The sequence below is a fragment of the Lampris incognitus genome, chromosome 15 (genome assembly GCF_029633865.1).
Source record: "Lampris incognitus isolate fLamInc1 chromosome 15, fLamInc1.hap2, whole genome shotgun sequence".
Taxonomy (NCBI): Eukaryota; Metazoa; Chordata; class Actinopteri; order Lampriformes; family Lampridae; genus Lampris; species Lampris incognitus.
Genome location: NC_079225.1, coordinates 27,651,967 through 27,673,114, shown reverse-complemented (window position 1 = coordinate 27,673,114; position 21,148 = coordinate 27,651,967). Strand labels below are relative to the sequence as shown.

Sequence of the window (21,148 nt, the reverse complement as noted above, 5' to 3'; positions counted from 1 at the left end):
TAAGAATATCTTTAATTATAAACAGTATCTTTTTTGAAGCATCAAATCAGCCCAAATCTAATATAAAAAAAATTGTAAATCAAATTTGCTTTATATTTGGAACTTTCATTGAACAAAACACACAAATGAAGCATTGGTGTTTCCTGTTGGCACAAACACGTCTGCATAAAAATAATTTCTCCTGAGTTTCAAGAACTCCCTTGACGAAAGCATTCTTCTAATGAGATGTTAAGTACAGTACAAACTCTCGGCCATGAACTGCAAATTGGCTCATGGGTTCAGCTAGAGGGCACAGAGTGTTGTTTATGTAGATTTGCAGCTCTGTCTCTTGGGGCTTTAGTTATATTTTGAGAGGTAGCTACCACCTATGTTCACCTTTTTAAACCGGGCTACATAAAATGTAGTACTTCAGCTCTGAATGATGTCAGCTAATGGTCTCTTTGTACTGATCGCAGTCAGCGTAGAGTCCTCCCTTAGGAAGCAGACTACTGCTCCCCTCCCTCCTGATAGTCAGCGATGTATGGGTAGTAGTACACATCTTGTTTGACAGCCATTAGGAGGCCAGGAAGCCCCCTGTGGCCACCCAGCTGGGAGGAGAAAACCACGCTGGGGATCAGGTCCTTGGCAGCTGGCTGAGGGGATGGGATGGTCCTGAGCAAGTGGCCATCCCTTAAGCTCCATAGCCTCGTGTAGCAGTCTTGGCCCACTGGAGGGGGGATGAGAAGACGTATTTAAAAGGATGAGGTGATATTGTGTCATTTTTTCATGAACTCTTGTACAGTGTTTTGCCCTCCTACCTGCCAGCAGCAGCCCCTCTGGCTCATTGACGTGGATGGGGAGGCAGGTGTGCTCATTGTAGTGCCCTTTGTACTGCAGCACTGACTTTGTCACTCGCACATCCCACAATTTGATCTGTACACAAACACAACGTGGAACAAACATATTCCCAGTTCAGTATAGATAAGTGATGTCTATGTTATAACCCCCCCCCTCCGATTAAAAGCAGATTAAAAAAGCTTAAAAGACAAAACATTATTAAAAACAACAGACTAAAGAAAACATTGTATTGTAAGTCCACAACACTTAAGAGGATTTAGCAATAAGGAAGGTAAGAGTACAGAATGTTTGGCGTGGTGAGAATTTAACACAGATTATAAACTTGTCAGCACAGCTAGCATGACAGGTGTGGATATGTCACACTTGTTATTTGGTGAGCTTGAGACATGGATGAAAAACATTGCTTAAGAAGGTCCCATGCTGAGAAGATTTAGGGATTTTGGATTCCATTGAGAGTGCCCTTTGTTCAGCTCAATACAAGGGAAAAGGTTAGATCAGGGTTATTTGGGTCCACGCCTGTGATATTTACGTGGCTTGAGAAAATGAAAAAGGTTATCAGGTTGGTTAGTTGCAGCTACGGATGATTGTCATCTTGTGTCAACAGTTTGGTCTCAACCACGGGGCTTAATGAGCATGCAGCGCCTTTAACATATTTACTGTGTAACTGCCCTTTTTAAACTTTCCTGTAATTTTGTTTAGCCTCTTTAGGCTTGCAAAAGTTAATGTAGACTAAGTATAGCACCAAAGAAACAAACCGCGTTACAATATTGTAAACGCTTAATTGGCTAAAGCCTCTTAAATCCCTCTTAACTCAGCTGTAGAAAAGTTGCTGATATAAAAACAGGTAGCGGCTGCCTAATTCATTTCACCTCATGACCCAAACTGGGTAAATTTAGCCTAGTCTCGGGATCCGAGTGATTTTGATATGCCAATGTATTAAAGGCGCCTGGTGATGCGTACCACAAATAGGTCTGTGACCCATTTTTAGTCCTGAGTCATTTAAAAAAACAAAAACAAATCAGTGCCGCTTTAAAGTGTGATATCTGACCTGGCCCAGCATGTCAGCAGCCAGCAGGTAGTTCTCATCCTGTAGGATGCGTATGGAGGTAACTGCTGACTCCTGGTGGAACTGGGTGGATTTCCAGTTGTAGTTCCAGTGGCTTTTCTGACGCAGGTCAATGCTGAAAATCTCCCCCGAGCGGCAACCATTGTACAGCAGAGGAGTCTTGGGTAGGGGAGAGGAGGTGGAGTAAGGGGGGGGGGGGTTGAGCAAGGATAGATGGAGGAGTGACAGAGCAACAAAAGAAGGCATTTTCTGGTTTACGTTTCACATTTCAATACTAGTGGCATTTTAGTAAGGTAATGTAAAACAGAGGATGTGATATACTCCCTTCGTTAAAATGTCACTATTTTTTTTCATTAAGTCTCACTATTTTCCCTTTCATCTTCAAACTCCAAGAGACCCCAAAATCATGAAATCTCACATGCCAAAGTCAGTTTAATTGCATCAGGCAACTCACCCTGACAGCAAACTGCTGTGCGAGGACGTCGCTAGCCACATCAAATGTCTTTGTCTGGCCCGTTTCTGTATCTCTCACCAAAACCCCATTGGACAAACCTGTAAACACATACGAACACAATTACACCTGTAATGTTATAATCTGCAGGAGAGGACATGTGGATTTTTTAGAGGGTAATTTAGCAGAGAACCAGACTGTATCCAACTGGCCTACCTGTTTTTTTTTTGTTTTTGTTTTTTTAATCCTTTCTGTTGTTATCTCTACACTTACTTTGAATCCAACATCACTGTGCAAAAATGTCCCTTTTCTTTGCATGGGCCTTTTCAAACATCTAATTGTGTGTACAATAAGGTCTACCAAAAGTAGGACTGAGCAATATGGCTTATAAATAATACTGTGATATTTTGTGGCTATATCGTGATACACAATATATCTTGATATTTTGCAATCTCCCCTAAAGCACTTCATAAATGCTCGATTTAAACAGAATAATCATACTGGTGTGATGCCTCACACCAGTATGTTTATTCTAGGGCCTTGTTCAGACTGCCAGCCCAAATCCATTTTTTGGCATATCCAGATTGATTTGAGAAAGCCTGGACAGCAAAAAACCATATTAAATGTGATTTTTGCAAATCAGATCTAAACCACCTTCGGAGGTGGTTTGAAATGCGATTCCAATCGGATTTCTACAGATGCGTCTCAGTCCGGACACTCTGGCTGTCCAAATCGAATTTCAAACTGTCTTTTGCGTCCCTCTCAATGCGACACACAACGACAACGTCAAATCCAGAATGCCTGCCCCATGACTGCAGCACAGAACACGGCAATGTATACCAGCCTCCTCCTCCATCACCGAGTTTGTCTGGTGCGACGGAGGAGTTCTGCACTGCGACTTGACAGCGCAATTGTTTGGAGGGTGAGACGATGGATCTCCATTTCTTATGCTTCCGTGTTGTTAAACCGCATCACCAGTGTACATAGTGACTCACGCCTATGTCGTTACCACAGCAACCCATGCAGATAGGTTGGTGATGTCTGGACACACAAATCCGATCTGATCCCTTGCAAATAACAGTGCAGACAGTCTGTCTTAAAGATCTGATTTGAGAAACAGATGTGATTTGAGAAACAAATCGGATTTGCCTGCAGTCTGAACAAGGCCTAGTAGTCCCTGCAACATATGTCTGCATTAAATCATTGTTGGTTATATTCATGAGTGGTTTCTATTGGAACAACTTTAAACTTGCATGCAAAATGGGGGAAATCACAACCAAGTTAAATTTAACCAAACAGTATTTATTCAAACCAGGCAATAGGCTTTTAACAGCTGTGAACTGAAAATAAATATGATGTAGGCCTACATACTGTAGTCTCGTGCTATTGACCTCAAGCTCAACAAAGACCCTTAACAACAAGCATGAAACTGTCCAGACTCATGGTGCTATTTGTTGTCATTATTTGTCGTCTTACAAGTGTACATACATCAGTTGTGAGCGTGTCCTACTAAACTTCCCTACTAAACGTCCCTCTCAGTTTGTCCATGAGTGAGGGAGTAACCACAATTAGCGATGCATAGCCCACAGATAGCCCATAGCAGCAGTTGCGCGCACGCTGTGGGAAAAACAGAGCTCAAAGCAACAAAGCCAGTGCTGTTTCCAACCAATTCATCCACCTCCATCTTCTACTACCGTTTCCAAACACAGCACATATAAACTCGCTTTGGCGCTTCACTTCTTTCGCTCTCTCCACACGCCTCATCAATATACATCACACACACTTGCCCAGGACAGTGGTCTGGATGGGCAGACCTGTGTGCGATGTGTGTGCTTTCTTCTTGTGTGTGTGAGAGGGAGAGAGCCATAGGACAGCAAGAGAAGCGAAATGCCAAAGAGTGTCATGCTAGCAGCTTAAAATAATTATGTGACAATTTGCACTTGATGTTGGTGATATAGTCATTTACTACATCCCACGTAGACCAGCCCACAATACATTGAGTATATTCAATATAGCACCCGCCCCTAACCAAAAGGGATAAATTAAATGCAAATGTCATCACACATAATGTGATCACAAAAAAGGAGAAATTAATTTCCTCATTCAACCCTGGAGGAATTGTGGCTTTAAGACTGAAACTTCAGAAAATTTCATACTGAAGCCATGGGGTCCAAACTTGCTGACCATTTTTTAAAGTCTGAAATATGGCGGCACGGTGGCGCAGTGGTTAGCACTGTCGCCTCACAGCAAGAAGGTCCTAGGTTCGAACCTCGGGGTTGTCCAACCTTAGGGGGCCATCCCAGGTCCTTTCTGTGTGGAGTTTGCATGTTCGCCCCGTGTCTGCGTGGGTTTTCTCTGGGTGCTCCAGTTTCCCCAACCATCAAAAAGACATGTATGTTAGTGTTAGTACTCCTGTCTGTGCCCCTGACCGAGGCATGGCAAGACGAACTGGAGTTGGTCCCCGGGCGCTGCACGGCGGCTGCCCACTGCTCCTAGCTACACAGCTAGGGTGGGTTAAATGCAGAAGAAGAATTTCCCCACAGGGATCAATAAAGTAATAAAATAATTTAAAAGAAAATACTTAATTTTCTTTTTCACTGAATAGGCAGAGACACCACTGACTATGAGAAGTAGAAAGACGTTGCTGTGGCCGACCTGTGCTGAAGGTCTTGTCTGCCTGAGGGTTGAGACACCAAGCACAGGACCACGCTGTATAGATCCTGAAGCTACATACCACCCACGGCTGCTCTGAGGGGAGAGAAAGGAGGCAGACAGGAGGAGGAATAATTGGAGGGGATGGTGGTGGTAGAGACAAGATGCCTCAACAACAACTTTAATTAACAAAAATGCTTTCTGATCAACTGAGATTGTAGGCAAAGCTAATGAATTCAGATACTATATGATAATTAATATGGGTCAGCAAATTTATGTCATGAAAATTAGTGTCAAAGGATATCATTTCAAAGCCCTACAAAATCTCTGCATCTCCAGTTAGCCTAAATGAAATATTAAAGGCTATTGCATTATAAAGCAGTCCAAATTTTTAAAAGCCCATCTTAACAGCCCACAAGAGGTTAAAGGAAGTGTACGGTCAATGTGAATGGCCTGAGAAAAATACTGTTGCAGTCTAATCTCACCTTGGCTGGAGTTGCAGAAGAAGGATGCAGGCAGTAAAGTGACACTGCCAGGGGTCTTTCCAACTCCCATCACACACAGCCTGAAAGAGGAGCTTGGTCAAAGAAAATAAAGACCTGTAAACTTAGCAGACACTTGGGTGAAGGCAACGCTCCTTTCGAGACATGGCACTTTCTGACATTTGTGAAATATTTTTAACTTTCCGCGCCCCATATGCTGAGAACACAGAGAACACACTGTCTGCGCTGTTAATAGGAGATCCTGTCATGAGGTTCAGCAGCATAAAATAGAGTTCCCCAGTAGACATGTTTATTCTTAAATACAATGTCAAAACTAGAAATAGTCCATGAGAAAAGAAGTAAAATTAAGCAAAGATAAAAATAATCCAAACTAATAGCAAGCGATACTTGAGATTGAAAACAAGTAGACATATATAAAACTCAACTTCATAGTAAGAATATTGGAAAGGATACAACACGTGAGAGTCTGGGTGACAAACTGAGGCCCAGCAGACAGAGTTCACCTGAAACACAAGAAGTTTAATCAGAAAAAAATGTGTGACAATGAACTACTGACAGCAAAAAAAAAAACAAAAAAAACCCTTATGGCCTATATTCATAAAACTCAGCAGTAACAGCATTGTGTCACACAAAATCTACATCGTGGTAATCCAAGTTTATAAGAAATAGCGTGACAGTGTTTACTGCTGCAGAGACACTAACATGGGGGTGTCGTCAGTGGTGGCTTCAGTAAAAGCCAATTAAAATCCACATTGCATATTTAATACCTCTTGATCACCCACAGCCATAGAAACACAATAGATCACCATTGGCCAGAAATACAAAGAAAACCAAAGTTTTCAGCAGCAGAACTCTTGTGTATTAAGAGAGGAGGTTATCATTTCTGATAACAAAATGTCTTTGTAATCTAACTGCTGTGTATTCCTTTAATAAATCACCCTCTTCCCCATGCAATTCCGGTGGCATACCTGCAATGTTTGCCACGAATCCAAATCAATTCAGTGGAAACTAGACCTTATATATATTGAGAGATATGTTTCATCACTTATCTAAGTTACCTCTTCAGTCTCAAGTTAAGACTGAAGAGGTCACTTAGATGAGTGATGAAACATATACAAGAAACATTGTGTCCAGATGAACTGATTCAACTTTCTTTCTTTGATTTTCTTAACTGGATTACTGAGCATGCATAAAGACATGGACCTTATATATGGTCCATAATAGGCAACTGAAAATGGACTGCCAAATACTGCATTTTATTTTGGCTACCTGTTTCCAAGGATGCAACTGACACAAACTGACAAAACATTACTATTAAGAGATATTTTGTTAATTAATGAAACTGTTTTAGTATAGATCATCTACATTGGAAACTATACTGCCTTGCGTGAGCAGGCAGTATTTTAGTCCAGTGATGTACTTTTATGAATCCACACAAGTCCTCAAAAGGAGGCCATGCAATCAAGACTGCAAGTGGTATAAAGTGAGGTACAAATTAAATTCACGTTTATGAATTGGGAAAATGCCTGTCGCCACGCTATTACACACTACTGCATTGTTAACCCTGCTGGTAAGTTTTATAAATGTGGGGCTATATCTCAAAAACCTTGCTGTTCAGAAACTGAGCAAAGCTGGCTGACTTTACTTTTTTTTTTCTTTAAATATACCAGTCTTTGATAGGGTTTAATGGCATGCCACTATAGAACCCACTGAGCATGTGAAGGTGGAAATGAACTTTTGATCTGCGTTTGATCTAAGCATCGATGCTTCACCTCTGCCCACCTTACGGTTGGTAAAATGTTGGTTGTCACACATTTCCACAGAGAGGGTGCCTTGTCTGCAGCTCCCAAGGTTCATAACGCTGTACTTGCTGCCTCCGTGAGAGACGTCGCTGACGCTGAACACTCGCTCGGATGTCGAATCCCCCTGGGAAAGACAAAGAAATTGTCTGATAAAACATTAGAGTAAGCAGCAACAGGACATCTGAGAATACATTAGAGAAATACAACAGAGAAATAAAGTTTTCACATATTTTCATTTGTTTTGGAGTCTAAGTGTACTCGTTTGAGCTGTGTATGTGTTCCAGAGAATATGCATCTTTCTTTGCTAGGAGTTTTTAAAGTGTCTTTATCATGGTGTATAGAAATGAGTGCCTGTGTCTGCATGTGTTAAGAGTTGCTATACTGGTCAACAAAATTGAAAGAGCGATACAGATCACTACCACATCCAATCTTCCTGGGGAAGATTGGAACATTTTAACACAATACTGTATTTTTACTTTAAATGCAGAAAAAACAAATGTATATAAAATGCTTTGTATGTTTAATGCTTTGGAATAAAATTATTGCAAATTCCATCCATTCATCCATTATCCAAACCGCTTATCCCAATCGGGGTCGCGGGGATGCTGGAGCCTATCCCAGCAGTCATTGGGCGGGAGGCAAGGAGACACCCTGGACAGGCCACCAGTCCATCACAGAGCCGACACATTCACAACTAGGGACAATTTAGTAAGGCAGATTCACCTGAACTACATGTCTTTGGACTGTGGGAGGAAACCGGAGCACCAGGAGGAAACCCACTCAGACACGGAGAGAACATGCAAACTCCACACAGAGGATGACCTGGGATGACCCCCAAGGTTGGACAACCCCGGGGTTCAAACCCAGGACCTTCTTGCTGTGAGGTGACCGTGCTGCCCTTATTTCAAATTCGTCATACAAAAAAAAAACCTGATCCTGATTTTTTTTCTTTATTTAATAGCCCATAGAACTAGTAGTAGTTTATTGACTCACCACTATGAGTCTGAAAGTGTCTGTGTTAGGGTCATCTATACCCTCAATAGCCATTCTGTGGCGTTTCATTCCAGTTGCCTTCACTTCATGAACTAACCTGGAGAAACGCAATAACCATGGTTAAACAGACTAGTAGTGGTTACAACAGGCCACGGGACATCAGAACAACAACTTCATACACATGTCAATAAACTTGAGGTGTTGGTGGTGGTAGTTTGGGGAGGCACTTTTATAAACTGTTTCAGTTTTTTAGTTTTGTTGCCTCCTTGGTGTTTTCTTCTGTTTTCTGTGCCTTGTCTAGTATTTCTTCTATGGTATTAACATAATGCCATTTTGTAACCATTGACATAGTTATATATCAACTGTGCTACAACATGAGAGGAGAGTCTCTCCATACAGAATGAGTTGGACTTTGTTATTTAAGTTAATTTTTGTAATAATCACAATAAGTGTCCTAAAAAGTTAATAGAGGGAAATCTGCACAGTTGATACAGTACCTGCAATAGGAGTTCCCAGGTAACAGGCCGAGGTGTCTTTTCTGCAGTAGCAGTGCTGCGTTCACTCCAGCTCTTGGTGCTTTCTATGAAGCAGAAGAAATGTGTTGTCATATCAATATAAATAAAAACACTTCAGTGCACTGAGTGCCAAATCAGATATCATCTCTTTTGTAAGAACTCTATATCAATTCAACCAAACCAATTGGATAGAAAAACTGATTACTTTAAACCCCCTAGTCAGAATTCATGTCATTCAGTTTCATTCACAATTACAGTTTAGGCATTTGACACCTTTCTAAATAGAGAATACATTAATATAAAAGCCACACGCCTGCACAGAATCAGAGCCTCGAGTCAAATGTTATGCGTCATGTGCCGTCAGTAGCATGAACAGGAAGTATCAAATACAAAAAGTACCCATGCCTTAACACCTTCATAGAAAGGCGAATCAAGCAGTTCATATGGACACAACATAATCAATAAACATCGTGTCCAGATGAACTGATTCACCTTTCTGTGATTTACTTACTTGGATTATTGACCATGCATCAAGATGCCTTAACACCTTATCTTAGAGAAATAAGAATTTGTAGGAGCACTTAGACTAGAGAATAGAACAGAGCAACCCCCCCCCACCTTTTCTCCCCAATTGTACCCGGCCAATTGCCCCACTCTTCCGAGCTGTCCTGGTCACTGCTCCACCCCCTCTGTCAAACCAGGGAGCGCTGCAGACTACCACATGCCTCCTCCAATACATGTGGCATTGCCAGCCACTTCTTTTAACCTGACAGTGAGGAGTTTCGCCAGGGGGAATGCAGTGTGTGGGAGGATCATGCTATTCCCCCCAGTTCCCCCTCCCCCCCAAACAGGCGCCCCGATCAACCAGAGGAGTATTTGTCTGTATTTGTCTGTTTCATTACTATGGACAGTCTAATAACACATAACAAAAGGACAACATAATATAACTCATAGTTAGAAAATGATAGTCAACCCCCCAACACGCACACACAAAGGACCTACTTTTCTGGCCTTATTATCCTCAGTGAGCAGCATAGCTCTACGTTTTTCCCTTTCTTTCTCCTGCAGCTGCTCTTTGGTCAGTGGGTTACAGTTGTTGTGTCCAGGCAACAGTCGAAAATAACGATTTTTCTCTGGATCAAAGTAAAACCCGGGCAGCTCTGGCAATGGAGAAAGCAAAGAGGTTTAATTTGTAGGAAAAAGTATTAAAATTGTTATGGCTGTATCAGCCTGTAAATACTTGAAATGTCCATAATAGAGGTATTGCAGTATCCTCACCTCCTCAAGTACTACTATACCCATCAGGGTTTCCCTTTGTGTTTTTAAGGCCAGATAACTTAAATTAGCTAATTTGCCACACAAACTGGTCAACACATTAGGAAAAGTTATACCATACTGACGTAATTATAAGGTGACTTTCATTAGAGAATGATCCCCCTTTCTCAAGACTTCCAGAAAAAAAGAAGCTCCATGAAAGAATACATGTTTTTGTTTTTTGTTTTTTAATAAAAGATGTTTTAATTAAGGAAGTGTACTGGTAGCACAAAACCATATATGTCTAGTATACAACAGGTAGGCTATGCATACTGAAAACACTATTTACAAAAAGAATTCGCCTATTTAGAAAATAAAATTGGATTACCAAAATAGATTAGAGAGTAGGATCGGCATCGCTGATCTGATTTAGTAAGAGAGCTAAGAGTAGGGGTAAAAGTGTTTTGTCTTTTTTGTATGGAAATCAAATACATCTGAAAATAGAGTAGCTCCTCTCTTAGATTTGTGGGCAAGTGCTGGGATAGGCATTTTAAGTATGGCAGTGACAATCCATTGTGGTGTATCAATCTTTTACACCAGCCAAGTCTCACTTTGAGCTCAGTTGTGGGTTTTTTGGGCTCTTTAACTATGATAATAGAATATTTATACGGTGGAATAATGGTGATGGCACATCTTCATTTCATTTGGGGTTTTTTTTCGAAAAATTTGCTCACTCTCCTGTCAAATGCTGAAAAGCTTACACAAAATGCCTTTCTCTGTCGGCTAGCATTCAAGAGGCCTTTTTTTATACCATATTTTTATGCAGCCAGATGGAACCTTTTGACGCCTCTGCTTACCTAAACACCATGATGATAAGAATGGCTTAAAACCCTTATTCTTTGTTTGATTACTTGGGCTTCTATAAAAAGTATTTTCTCCAGATAATCACTAGACCTACTAAATCTCTCTCACGATCCTCTAGCCCTTTCTAAGACTGCAGTGATGTATGCAGTCTGGTTGAGTTGGTTAGGAAATTCCTGGTCTATTGGCCAGTGGTAAGTTTGACTGCTTTTTGTGAAACATAATTGCATTTCCAAAGCCTAGCCTCTTAATTTAAGATGACCATCCGTTTTCGGGTGTACTTATCAGCAAAAATATATGGTCTTACAGTCAGGCCAATACATATATGCCCATGTGTCAACCCCATTACACTATGCATTGCATTAATGTGGAGCCCAGTGATAAGATTTCTTATTCTGTCACACTGTCATAAATCTGTGTGTGGACTCACATCAAGCTTTCATCTCATATGGGTGATGCTGTGGCCAAGAATATTTCTATGCATGCCCCTCCCACATTACCCCAAGCAAGATATGGTCATATCTTTGATAAATAATCGAATAATCTCAAAACAGTACTTTGGGAGTTTTGTTGACACTTGCTTATAAACAACTGTAACCTGGCAAAAGAAAGGAAAGGAAGGACACAACCAAGGCAAAATGGAAAAGAATAAAACTAATCCTGTTCAGTTACAACTGCACAATGCTTCCGTGGCCATTGGGCAAAAGTCCTTGGATATGTTGTGTCATATCATCTATAGAACTAGTAGATGGCAGAAGTGTGTGAGAAGTGTGAGTGGCGTTGTGGCTAGCTTCTCTGGTACTGACCAGGTGCAGCACTACTGGCCTTGGAGGAAGACGACGAAGATGAGGTCGAGCTTGCAGCATCACTGGTTCCCTCAGAAGCCCTGTAAGATGACCCTGCTTCCTCATCTTGGAACCTGCAGATTGAAAATCAGAATATGTATCAACACTTCCATGATAGTAAGCGTCACTTGGCTATCATCACAAAACAGGTCTGGTCTACAGTTATAAGAAAAACGACTGTATTCAATAATGTTCGAACCAAAACGAGGATCGCCGGACTTGTGCAAAACGCAGAGTCGGTTTGTTTTGGCACGTATAAATTATACGCTGCTGATAACTACAGGAGCAAAATGAGGCATGTCGCCGTCTGTTAACTGGCACTTAACATCTTATCATTTCCTTCCTTCCAATTTTGACCGGAGTACGGACGCTCTGTACCTATTATGCCGATAACCACGGTTCCGCCTGTGTGATCGCTGGTTCACTCGCAGGTTTGTTGATCTCTTCATCCCTGGTATCTATGGGTCTGACAATCAAATATCCTCAATCCTGAATGTCATTAACTTTTTTTTTCTTGTCTGAGAGAAACAAGAGCGTGTTTACTTTGTTAGCTAGCAAGCTACCATTCACTCGCTAGGCATCTTTCACAGCAGGGATGGTATTCACGATTAAAATTTTGTATTCCATATTTTAATGGCTCGTTATGTCTGTATTTCTACCAGACGTAAATTATTCACTCTTCCCTAAACTGTCAAAGCGTTAAAACATCGACATATGCTAACAGCTAAATACACCGTACAGTTCCTTCCATGTTGCTGCCACGTGATTTGTAAAGGTCCCGCCTCAGAGTACACGGCCGCGTAGTGTGTGACGTTACAGGCGTCCATTGGTTATTTGGTTACGTCAATCACTTCCATCCCTCCATCAAAATATTTTTTTTTGACCATGACGGGATAGTCCTCTCTACACAAACAGCCCAAACCACTATTCAGCTCCTGCTTTAAACGGCGGCTGATTCCCGTCGTCCACACGTGTGATACTACAGCCCCCCCCTCCCCCAAATGATACAATAAATAGAACTGCGATATTATGGGCAGGTGAAACCAGAAGGTTAAGCTCACTATCTTTGAAGCAATATAGAATATAATTTCTCACGGAGCATCCCAAAGGACACTGCATATTCAACAGAGGTCACAATGAGACGTGGTGATTTCAAAAGCTGTGCTTTTCAATAGCTCGATCGAAACTTTTAATTCGAAAAAGTTATGAAACGTAGACTAGCGTGCTCGTTGGGGACTAGGGATGCAATTTTGACAGTTTTCCTCGAGGCCACGCCTAATTCATTGATGCTGCTGTTGTATTGGTAGGGAACACGGTGCCCAGGACCGCATTGGTTGTTTTTTTCCCCCTTTTCTTTTTCTTTTTTTCCCCCTTTTTCTTAAGGGTCCCAAACTACACAGAGATTTGCAATATTGCGTTACAGTCCTGCTGGAAAATGGCGACTGTCATTCATAATCCTCTAAAATCGTAAGTAAATTCTTGTAATTACTCATGAAAAAAATAAAAATGTATGTTCCAAGTAGATGCTGTGACCCAAGGCTCGTGAGCGCTGATTTAAAAAAACGCGCGTTCAATTAAAATTCACAAATTTGAACAATCGGACATCAACTAAGGTGAGGTTCGCGTGTGTTTAAATTAGGTATCGTTGTCGCTGGTGGATGAACTTAGAGAAAAGCGTACGTTATAGGCCAAACAGAAAGCTTTTTTTCTTTTCTTTTTTTAACCGCACGCAAATGTATTCGCATGTTCACTTGCGCTGCACTCGCCTGGAGGAAACGTCCCCTGTCTAATTAATAGTGTTTGGTACAAGTTTGCGGGGCGCTTTGTTTACGCTGGAAACAGGCGTTGTCATGAGGGATTCCCAGGGATTTCATGTTACGGCGTTATTCAGCGTTGTGCGGAGTATGCTCCTCTGTATGACAGATGTGTTTCCTGTCAGATTGTCCCGAGTAACAACATATAGCTCAACGAATTAAGACGTTGTTATTCATCAGCTCCTGCCTCTAAAATCGGATTTGTCGCTCCGCTCCAAGCGGCACGATTGACGCAGCTTGAGGCGCACTTCGACCCCCTTTCCTAATTTGTCAGGGCGAAGTATCAGACGCATGTAAACTTCTGAAAACGTAGAAGAAGAGAAAAAAGTATTTGAACATGCATCCCCCCCCTTGTGTGCAGACTGCAGTTAAAAGACTGGAGTCACCCATTTTTAATTTCTCCAAATATGTATGGAGAGCAGTGTAAATATAGCGGACCCGTTTAAATAGTTAGCCCTTCTGTTAGTCATATTTAGTATACGCCTGCGAGAAATATGTCCTTTTACTCTCTGGCTGCAGATGTTTACCACTGCCATGTGGAATGTGGGGAGAGTTAGATAGATATCAGCGTCTATCGTGTACAGACAAAAGCATGTATTGTGCGGTATTTCTTTTTTTTTTTGCATCATGCATTCGGGGAAAAAAAGCCTTTTGCTCATATTTGCCATTGTCATTTATTAACTGTTGGGCTCTATTGAGAGGTCTTGCGTTTTAGGACCTCCTAAGCCTCTTAGTATGGCATTAGCTCGAGTAAATATATTCTGATTACACAAAAGAAGTATGCAGTTTTGTCCTTCAAGTAAATAGTTATGGGTTCTGACTGTTTATTTTATTTGTTTATTTTTTTGGGGTAACAAAGAAAATGGGACAGCACAACACTTAAACAAGCACTTTTGCATGACACTCCAAATTGTGCCTGTCAGCAATTAACCAATATGCTGGTAAAATAGGTTATCTTTTGGAGAAAGTGCTGTGTGTGTGTATGTGTGTGTGTGTGCCGCTGTGTATAAACAGGGTCTACAAGTCGAGCAGCAGATTAGAACGTCCCAGTATCCTCCTGGGTGCATCTGTTGAAAGAGTGGTTCATGAAAAGACAGACAGGGTAGGAGAGATGGAGGGAGGGAGTCCCATCTGTCCCACGTCTATGGCAAGACTTTCTTCCCTACACCCCCACACCTCACTACTATCCCATCACCAAAGTGTGTGTTTGTGTGTGTGTGTGTGTGTGTGTGTGTGTGTGTGTGTGTGTGCGTGTGCGTGCACATGTGCATGGAAGACAAAATTAAGTCCAGTTTCAACAAACAACTCGGCCCGTCCGCAATAACACATTTGTTATGAATACAGCATTTATCTTGAAAATGAATGCTTAAAAAGAATCAGCATTGCAGCTATATCTATCACCAGGAGACTGACATGTAGGCAGATTAGGATTGGTAGTTTATCTGACATGACGTCAAGTTACACATCACTTATTACCATGAGAAATCTCACCACGGTCTATTTTTCAGCCGGTATGATTACTTGGGTCCATTGTCTGTTGAAACAATAGGAGAGACTTGTCTCTGCTCAGGATGTGGCTAGTAAATCATATGCATTCAATAAGGGGAAGATAATGATCTAGCCCGTTCCCTTGCCGGTGCAGAGCTGTCCAAAATGAATTACAAGAATCAGCGAGGGGCATTAAATATGTCTGGCTTACTACACTCACTCAGTCATGTTTATCTACGCAATGTTAGCTTTATTTGTTCATAGATGGTTGTCGTTATTTGGATTTGTTATGTGCAATGACACTTAAAGTCATGGTAAAAAAAATTTTTAAAAAAGGATTGAGAAAGAGAAAAGAAACTGACATAGGACTGATTGACTAAAGGAATTCATTTCACCAGGATATGTGTTTATGCGTATATGTTTTTTATATTAGGGTTGTTTCAATGAGTGACAGGGCTCAGGTGGCCATGTTTTCGTAAGGATTGAGAGAATGGAGGCTTAGATTTGGGGAAATGTAAGGGGGGGTGTTGTGTGTGCCTGCATGCATGTGGGTGCGTGTGTGTGTGTGCATGTGTGTGTGCGTGTGTGTGTGTGTTTGCTTGTGTGTTGCATGCTCAGATTGTTTTCTGTTCTGGGGTCTGCTCCCCTCCCCCAACATGCGCGAGAGAGGCAGTGAGTGAGTGATGGGGGGGATTGTCCGTCTAGCTGCATTTACTGCATGTATTCATGCAAGATTCTCAACACAGGATTGAACCCCGGCCTTTGTCTCCCCAGTCTTAGGGAACGGGAATGGTTTCCAGGTATAGGGAATTAAATTGGCCTGGAACATTTTTTATAGGCGAGCTCCATGGAGTGATCTGTCCCCTTTTTTCCCCTTTTGCACATGGACCTGGCATGTTTCTCTCTTTATATGTGTACGTGCGTGTATTTATGACAGAAATATTTGTGTGTGTATATGGGGGGGGTATGTTTAACTCGCTGAAAATGTGTGTAAGACACGTTGCTTTTGGCTTGGGAGATAAATTTTCTTAAACTTCATCCACTGATACCCTGCTGTGTTGCAGTAAGTTGCTGCTGAACCCATGTTTCTTTTCACATCCTCACCCTGCACGCGCCACAAGCCTCTGGCTCCACAACCACCACCCACTGGAACAAAACAACAGCAGAATGTAAAAACCACCCCAGCACCTCTGTGTTATATATCAAACTACCCCTTAGCTGCTCGTGGCTCCCCCCCCCCCCCCCATCATCTCCCCTCAGCTGCACCCTGTACAATTTCCCCCTTTTTCCTTTGTGTGTCTGCATGCATGTGCATGGGGTAAGTGTGTGCATGTGCGCTCGTGCGTACACACATGCATACGTGTGAGAGAAAATGAGTGTGACAGGGTTTGAAAGGGAACACGTGTGCCCCGGTACACATTAGACCCCTCCTCTTCCTTTCCATTCTGTCTCCTCAGCTCTTACCCCTTGTCTCGCTCCTCTCTCCTTGTCTCTCTCCCCCCCAGCTTGGCCGACAAAGTGCCACAAAGACGCCTCTCACTGCTTGCCCATATTTTCTTACCCTGCACTGCGCTTCCCTTTCTATTCCATACCCTCTCCAAGCCCAGTCGGAGGGGCCCCGGCCGAAAATACAACTTATCTCCTCACCGTCTTCGGCCCTATTTTGGATTGATTGTGAAACATGGATGTTGTGCTATCTGCTTACAGAACTCAGTGGTACTAGTAGTGGGTTTGACGAACAATATTGTGCCAGGTGTTTGAAATGACATGACATTTTAATGAAGATGGTGTGATCTGCATTTTGTCTGTCCACATCAGAATACTGTTGATAGTATAATGTCCTGCTCTTCAATTAAATTCACATTAGCGACAGAAAATACAAAAAGTGAAGTAAAAAGTACTACTAGTAGTATTAGTAGTGTTGCTTCAGTTCAAATTTTGAACTTTATATTTTTGTAAAATAATACTGTTAAAAATACTGTCTGATCCCACCTAGTTTTAAAAAATGTAATACCCAAATCAGTGCATGGAAAAGTGGAAATGTGTTTCATATTTCATGTACTCTGTGTGGATGTGAAACCAGGACTCTTGACTGGACATCAGTCAACCTTTTGGCCTTTTGTCAGAACTCCAGTTTAGAAGCAAAACATTGTTTCAAGTATAAATCAGGTAAACTGTGCAGATGTTTTGTTGTTGTTACTTTCAATGCTTAGACTGTGATGTCACAGACTGTGACATCACAGTCTACGACTCCTACTATAATACTATGACTCCTACACTTGCACCAATCCCCTTCTTCCACTACTACAACTGATGATGAACATCATCATCATCTTCAAACACTTGAATTGCACAAGTTTTTTCCCAAATGTATCATAATCATTATCATCATCATCATCATCATCTTCAAACACATATTGCGTAAGTTTTTTCCCAAAATGTATCATTATCAACATCATCATCATCATCTTCAAACACTTATATTGTGCAAGTTTTTTTAAATGTATCATTATCATTATCATCATCATCCTTATCATCATCTTCAAACACTTATATTGTGCAAGTTTTTTTTAAATGTATCATCATCATCATCCTCATCATCATCTTCAAACACTTATATCGTGCAAGTTTTTAAAAAATGTATCATTATCATCATCATCCTCATCATCATCTTTAAACACTTATATTACATAAGTTTTTTCAAAATGTATCATCATTATCACCATCATCCTCATCATCATCTTTAAACACTTACATTATGTAAGTTTTTTCAAAATGTGTCATCATTATCACCATGATCCTCACCATCATCTTCAAGCACTTATATTGTGCAAGTTTTTTTGTTTGTTTTTTTTTAATTTAGGTTTACAAAGCACAACAGAAGGATGTGTTTTCTAAAACGGGATAAGATGAGAAGACTTTGAGGTTGTCTGTTTTAAGTTGGGCTGGATATGTATACGTATGTTAGACGTATACACGCACTGAGGCCATGTTCAAAAAGCAGACCTCTAACAAGTTAATCTGATTGGGAGGGCTCATTTTGTGGGGCAGCAATGTTCAGGAAAAAAAAACAGGGATTTCCATCTCTGACTTAATTAGTTGGTGTTATTGGATTACCGCCTGACCCACAGCCTCATACACGTTTCCTCAGACTGGCGAATTACATGTCATTATTCTACCGTCTATGCATTTTTTTCTGGGACGAGCACTAGTGAACGGACTGACAGAGGGCAACGTTTGCTCGGAGGACGTGGAGAGACGCTGAGCTTTGAACCAGCACAGATGGGAATAGGAGTGATGACAACCATATGTGGCGGTGTTGCAGAGTTAGAGATGTGATTGTAGGGGGAAAAAACACTTTTGAATACGGGGACGATTCAGAGTTTTATATAGAAGGTGTGTGTGGTGGCAGAATTCCTTCCAAAAAAACCCCAAAAAAACAAAAAACTGAAATCTGTTTCCCAGAGTCATGAATCACATTAAACTCGTCACACATCAGAAAAAAGACAGAGGGAGAGAGAGAGAGGGGGAACAGGGTGTCAAGGAAGAAAATGAACAGATAAATCTAAAGTGGAGGACGATGGCAGTGATTAATTATTTCAGGGATTAATGAGAGAGGAGGCGCTGTCAGCGAAGAGGAAAGAAAGGATAACCAGTAGAAATGAATGATGGAAGGGGCGAGTGTGCAAGGGGAAGTAAAGAGCAGTGAGATCGATGGAGAGGTAGGTCAGCAGACGACCAGTGGTGATAAAAAGAGTGACAGATATAGAGCCAAGACTCTTTCGGTTTCCCACTCGTATAACTGGAGGAACTTTCCATCCCGGTCGTCCACCCTACAGCAGACGAGAAACAGGGATGGGCCGTATGCCATTCAGCAAGTCTGTTTGAGTGTTTATAATGTTCACAAGCTCTTCATTGGGAGCGCGACGTCGTCGCCTCTCTTGTAGCCTGGTGCTCACGGAAAGCAATTAGCCCCTCGAGCATTCACAGGGGAGCTGTGAGAAAATGGTGGTGGGTCTTGGTGTCCGCTGACAGAACAAAAGGGAGAATTCAGATGTGAACCGTCAGGAGGGCCCTGCGACTAGATCTTGAGGAACATGAAAGAGTCGGTGATGGGAGAGAAAGAGTTGAGGAGAGAGAGAGAGAGAGCTAGTGAGAAAGCAAGTCTGAGAATGGCAGAAGATTTACAGGTACCTCTATTCCTCTCCTCTCCTCTCTTCTGTTTTTTTTTTTCTTTTTCTCCTCCCCTGGCTCTTTTCTTTTCCGCTGTGTCTACAGCCTTACCTGGACTGTGAACGATTAGGGACAACCAGACGCGATGGCGGTCCTCCCATCATCGTTCTCCTCTACTTGGTCTGATAAAGTGACCTTCAAAAACAGAGCCTCCCTAATCTAGTATGGGAACAAAACAATTCAGATTAAAACCACACAAGCACAGTGGTATACACAGCAGGCACTGATTCACTCACACACACACACACACACACACACACACACACACACACACACACACACACACACACACACACACACACACACACACACACACACACACACACACATGTACACCCAGCTACAGGAGATTCCATCAGTATATCCAGGAAGCTGTTAGCTGAGAGGAAAGTGTTCTTTGACATGCAAAACTCCACTTACATAAGCCCCATCTCTCAGATCAGCCATACTCTGCACAACTATCATAATGGGCACAGATAGGAGCACATTTGAAAACGGTACAGTGTGTGATGGTTGGGTTGGGTTGGGGGTGAGGGGGGATCATTGGACACGCTAGCCATAGACAGATGGTCTCTGAGGCACACACGTACACACTCTCCCTTACTGTCTCTTTACTCTTACTTAAGCAAACACAGACACACACACACACACACACACACACACACCCACACACACACACACACACACACACACACACACACACACACACACACACACACACACACAGTGACAAACAAGCATGGCCATGTACAGGCACACACACACACATGTATACCCTCTCTCTCTCTCTCTCTCTCTCTCTCTCTCTCTCTCTCTCTCTCTCTCTCTCTCTCTCTCTCTCTCTCTCTTGCTTATGTAAGAGTTTATAAACCTGCCTGAGGACATTATACAGACTCTTCTTTGTAGGAAGTGGGACAGAAACAGGGTGAATATGGAATGACAGAGGGAGAGGGGAGCAGGGAGGGAAGGAGGGAGAGGTACCAACAGAGGAAAATACAAAGTGAGAGGATGGCAAAGCGTGACTTAGAGTAGATACTAAAATTCAAGGATCTGGAAGGGACTACAGAGAAGATGCAGTCCACACTTCCAGAAAATGCAAATTGCTTGACACTCAGTTGTTTTTAGTCACATACCTGAACCTTAATCAATCACGTTTCGGCTGGCATTTTAGTCAATGGAGAGACGTAATTGAACAGCATCTTAGCATGCATTCAGAGTATTGTAGCCAAGACATCATACATCATGATCACCAGGGCACAGATTTAGCTAGCGGATAAGTTCCACGTTTCTTACACGCTCACTGAATCTCTGTTGCAGCTCCTTCTCATCTACTGCACATCAAACTGCCTGAAAAACACTGCAGGATACAGGCATTATGGGTTTGGACAGCCCTTGGCTTTTGCTGTGTATCACTGTCATTTGGCTTTCTGTTGTACTTTGTTTTTTTTTCTAAATAGGCTCATACCGTATCTCACATATTGTTTGTTCAGTTTTTATAAAATAGAACTTATGAAATAGTAAGGCTGTGCGATATGACCAAAATCTCATATCCCGATATAGGTCGTTTCATATCGCGATAACGATACATATCACGATATAGCACATTTTCTGTAAATTCAATGAATAACAATAGTTTCTGGTCCGTGCCCCCCCCCCCAAGCGTGTGCACACGCTGCGTGTGCGTGTGGAGGGGAAGCCCCGCCCCCAGCGACAGCCCTGCCCCCCAGCGACAGCCCTGCCCTGCTGAGCCACAAAGCAGAGGAGAGTATCGCGACCGTGACAGTAAAAAACGGTAGAAGCTCTCGCACTGAGTTGAAATGAAATGAGTGCGCAT

General features: G+C 42.0%; 2 protein-coding genes across 3 annotated transcripts in view; one reads left to right on the top strand and one right to left on the bottom strand.

Annotated features, from left to right (window-relative positions):
* On the bottom strand, nt 1-12,529 carry wdr21 (WD repeat domain 21). 2 transcript variants are annotated; one of them, XM_056294685.1, is made up of 13 exons: nt 12,158-12,529; nt 11,741-11,853; nt 9,822-9,979; nt 8,802-8,884; nt 8,305-8,401; nt 7,292-7,435; nt 5,963-6,012; nt 5,492-5,571; nt 5,010-5,102; nt 2,358-2,455; nt 1,886-2,062; nt 798-912; nt 1-706 (listed from the first exon to the last, which is right to left on the bottom strand). In XM_056294685.1, exons 1-13 carry the CDS (start codon nt 12,226-12,228, stop codon nt 486-488), a joined length of 1,500 nt encoding a protein of 499 aa, XP_056150660.1. In that variant the 5' UTR covers nt 12,229-12,529; the 3' UTR covers nt 1-485. The 2 variants fall into 2 exon arrangements, with proteins under 2 accessions (XP_056150660.1, XP_056150661.1); XM_056294686.1 differs by lacking the exons at nt 8,305-8,401; nt 11,741-11,853; nt 12,158-12,529 and having other exon boundaries at nt 9,822-9,839.
* A 693-nt stretch (nt 12,530-13,222) lies between these two features.
* The window catches only part of dpf3 (double PHD fingers 3), a 35,062-nt gene continuing 27,136 nt past the window's right edge, over nt 13,223-21,148 (top strand). Inside the window, exon 1 of the mRNA XM_056294674.1 lies at nt 13,223-13,246. The gene's annotated coding sequence lies outside the window, so the exon portion shown is untranslated. The remainder of the gene's footprint in view (nt 13,247-21,148) is intronic.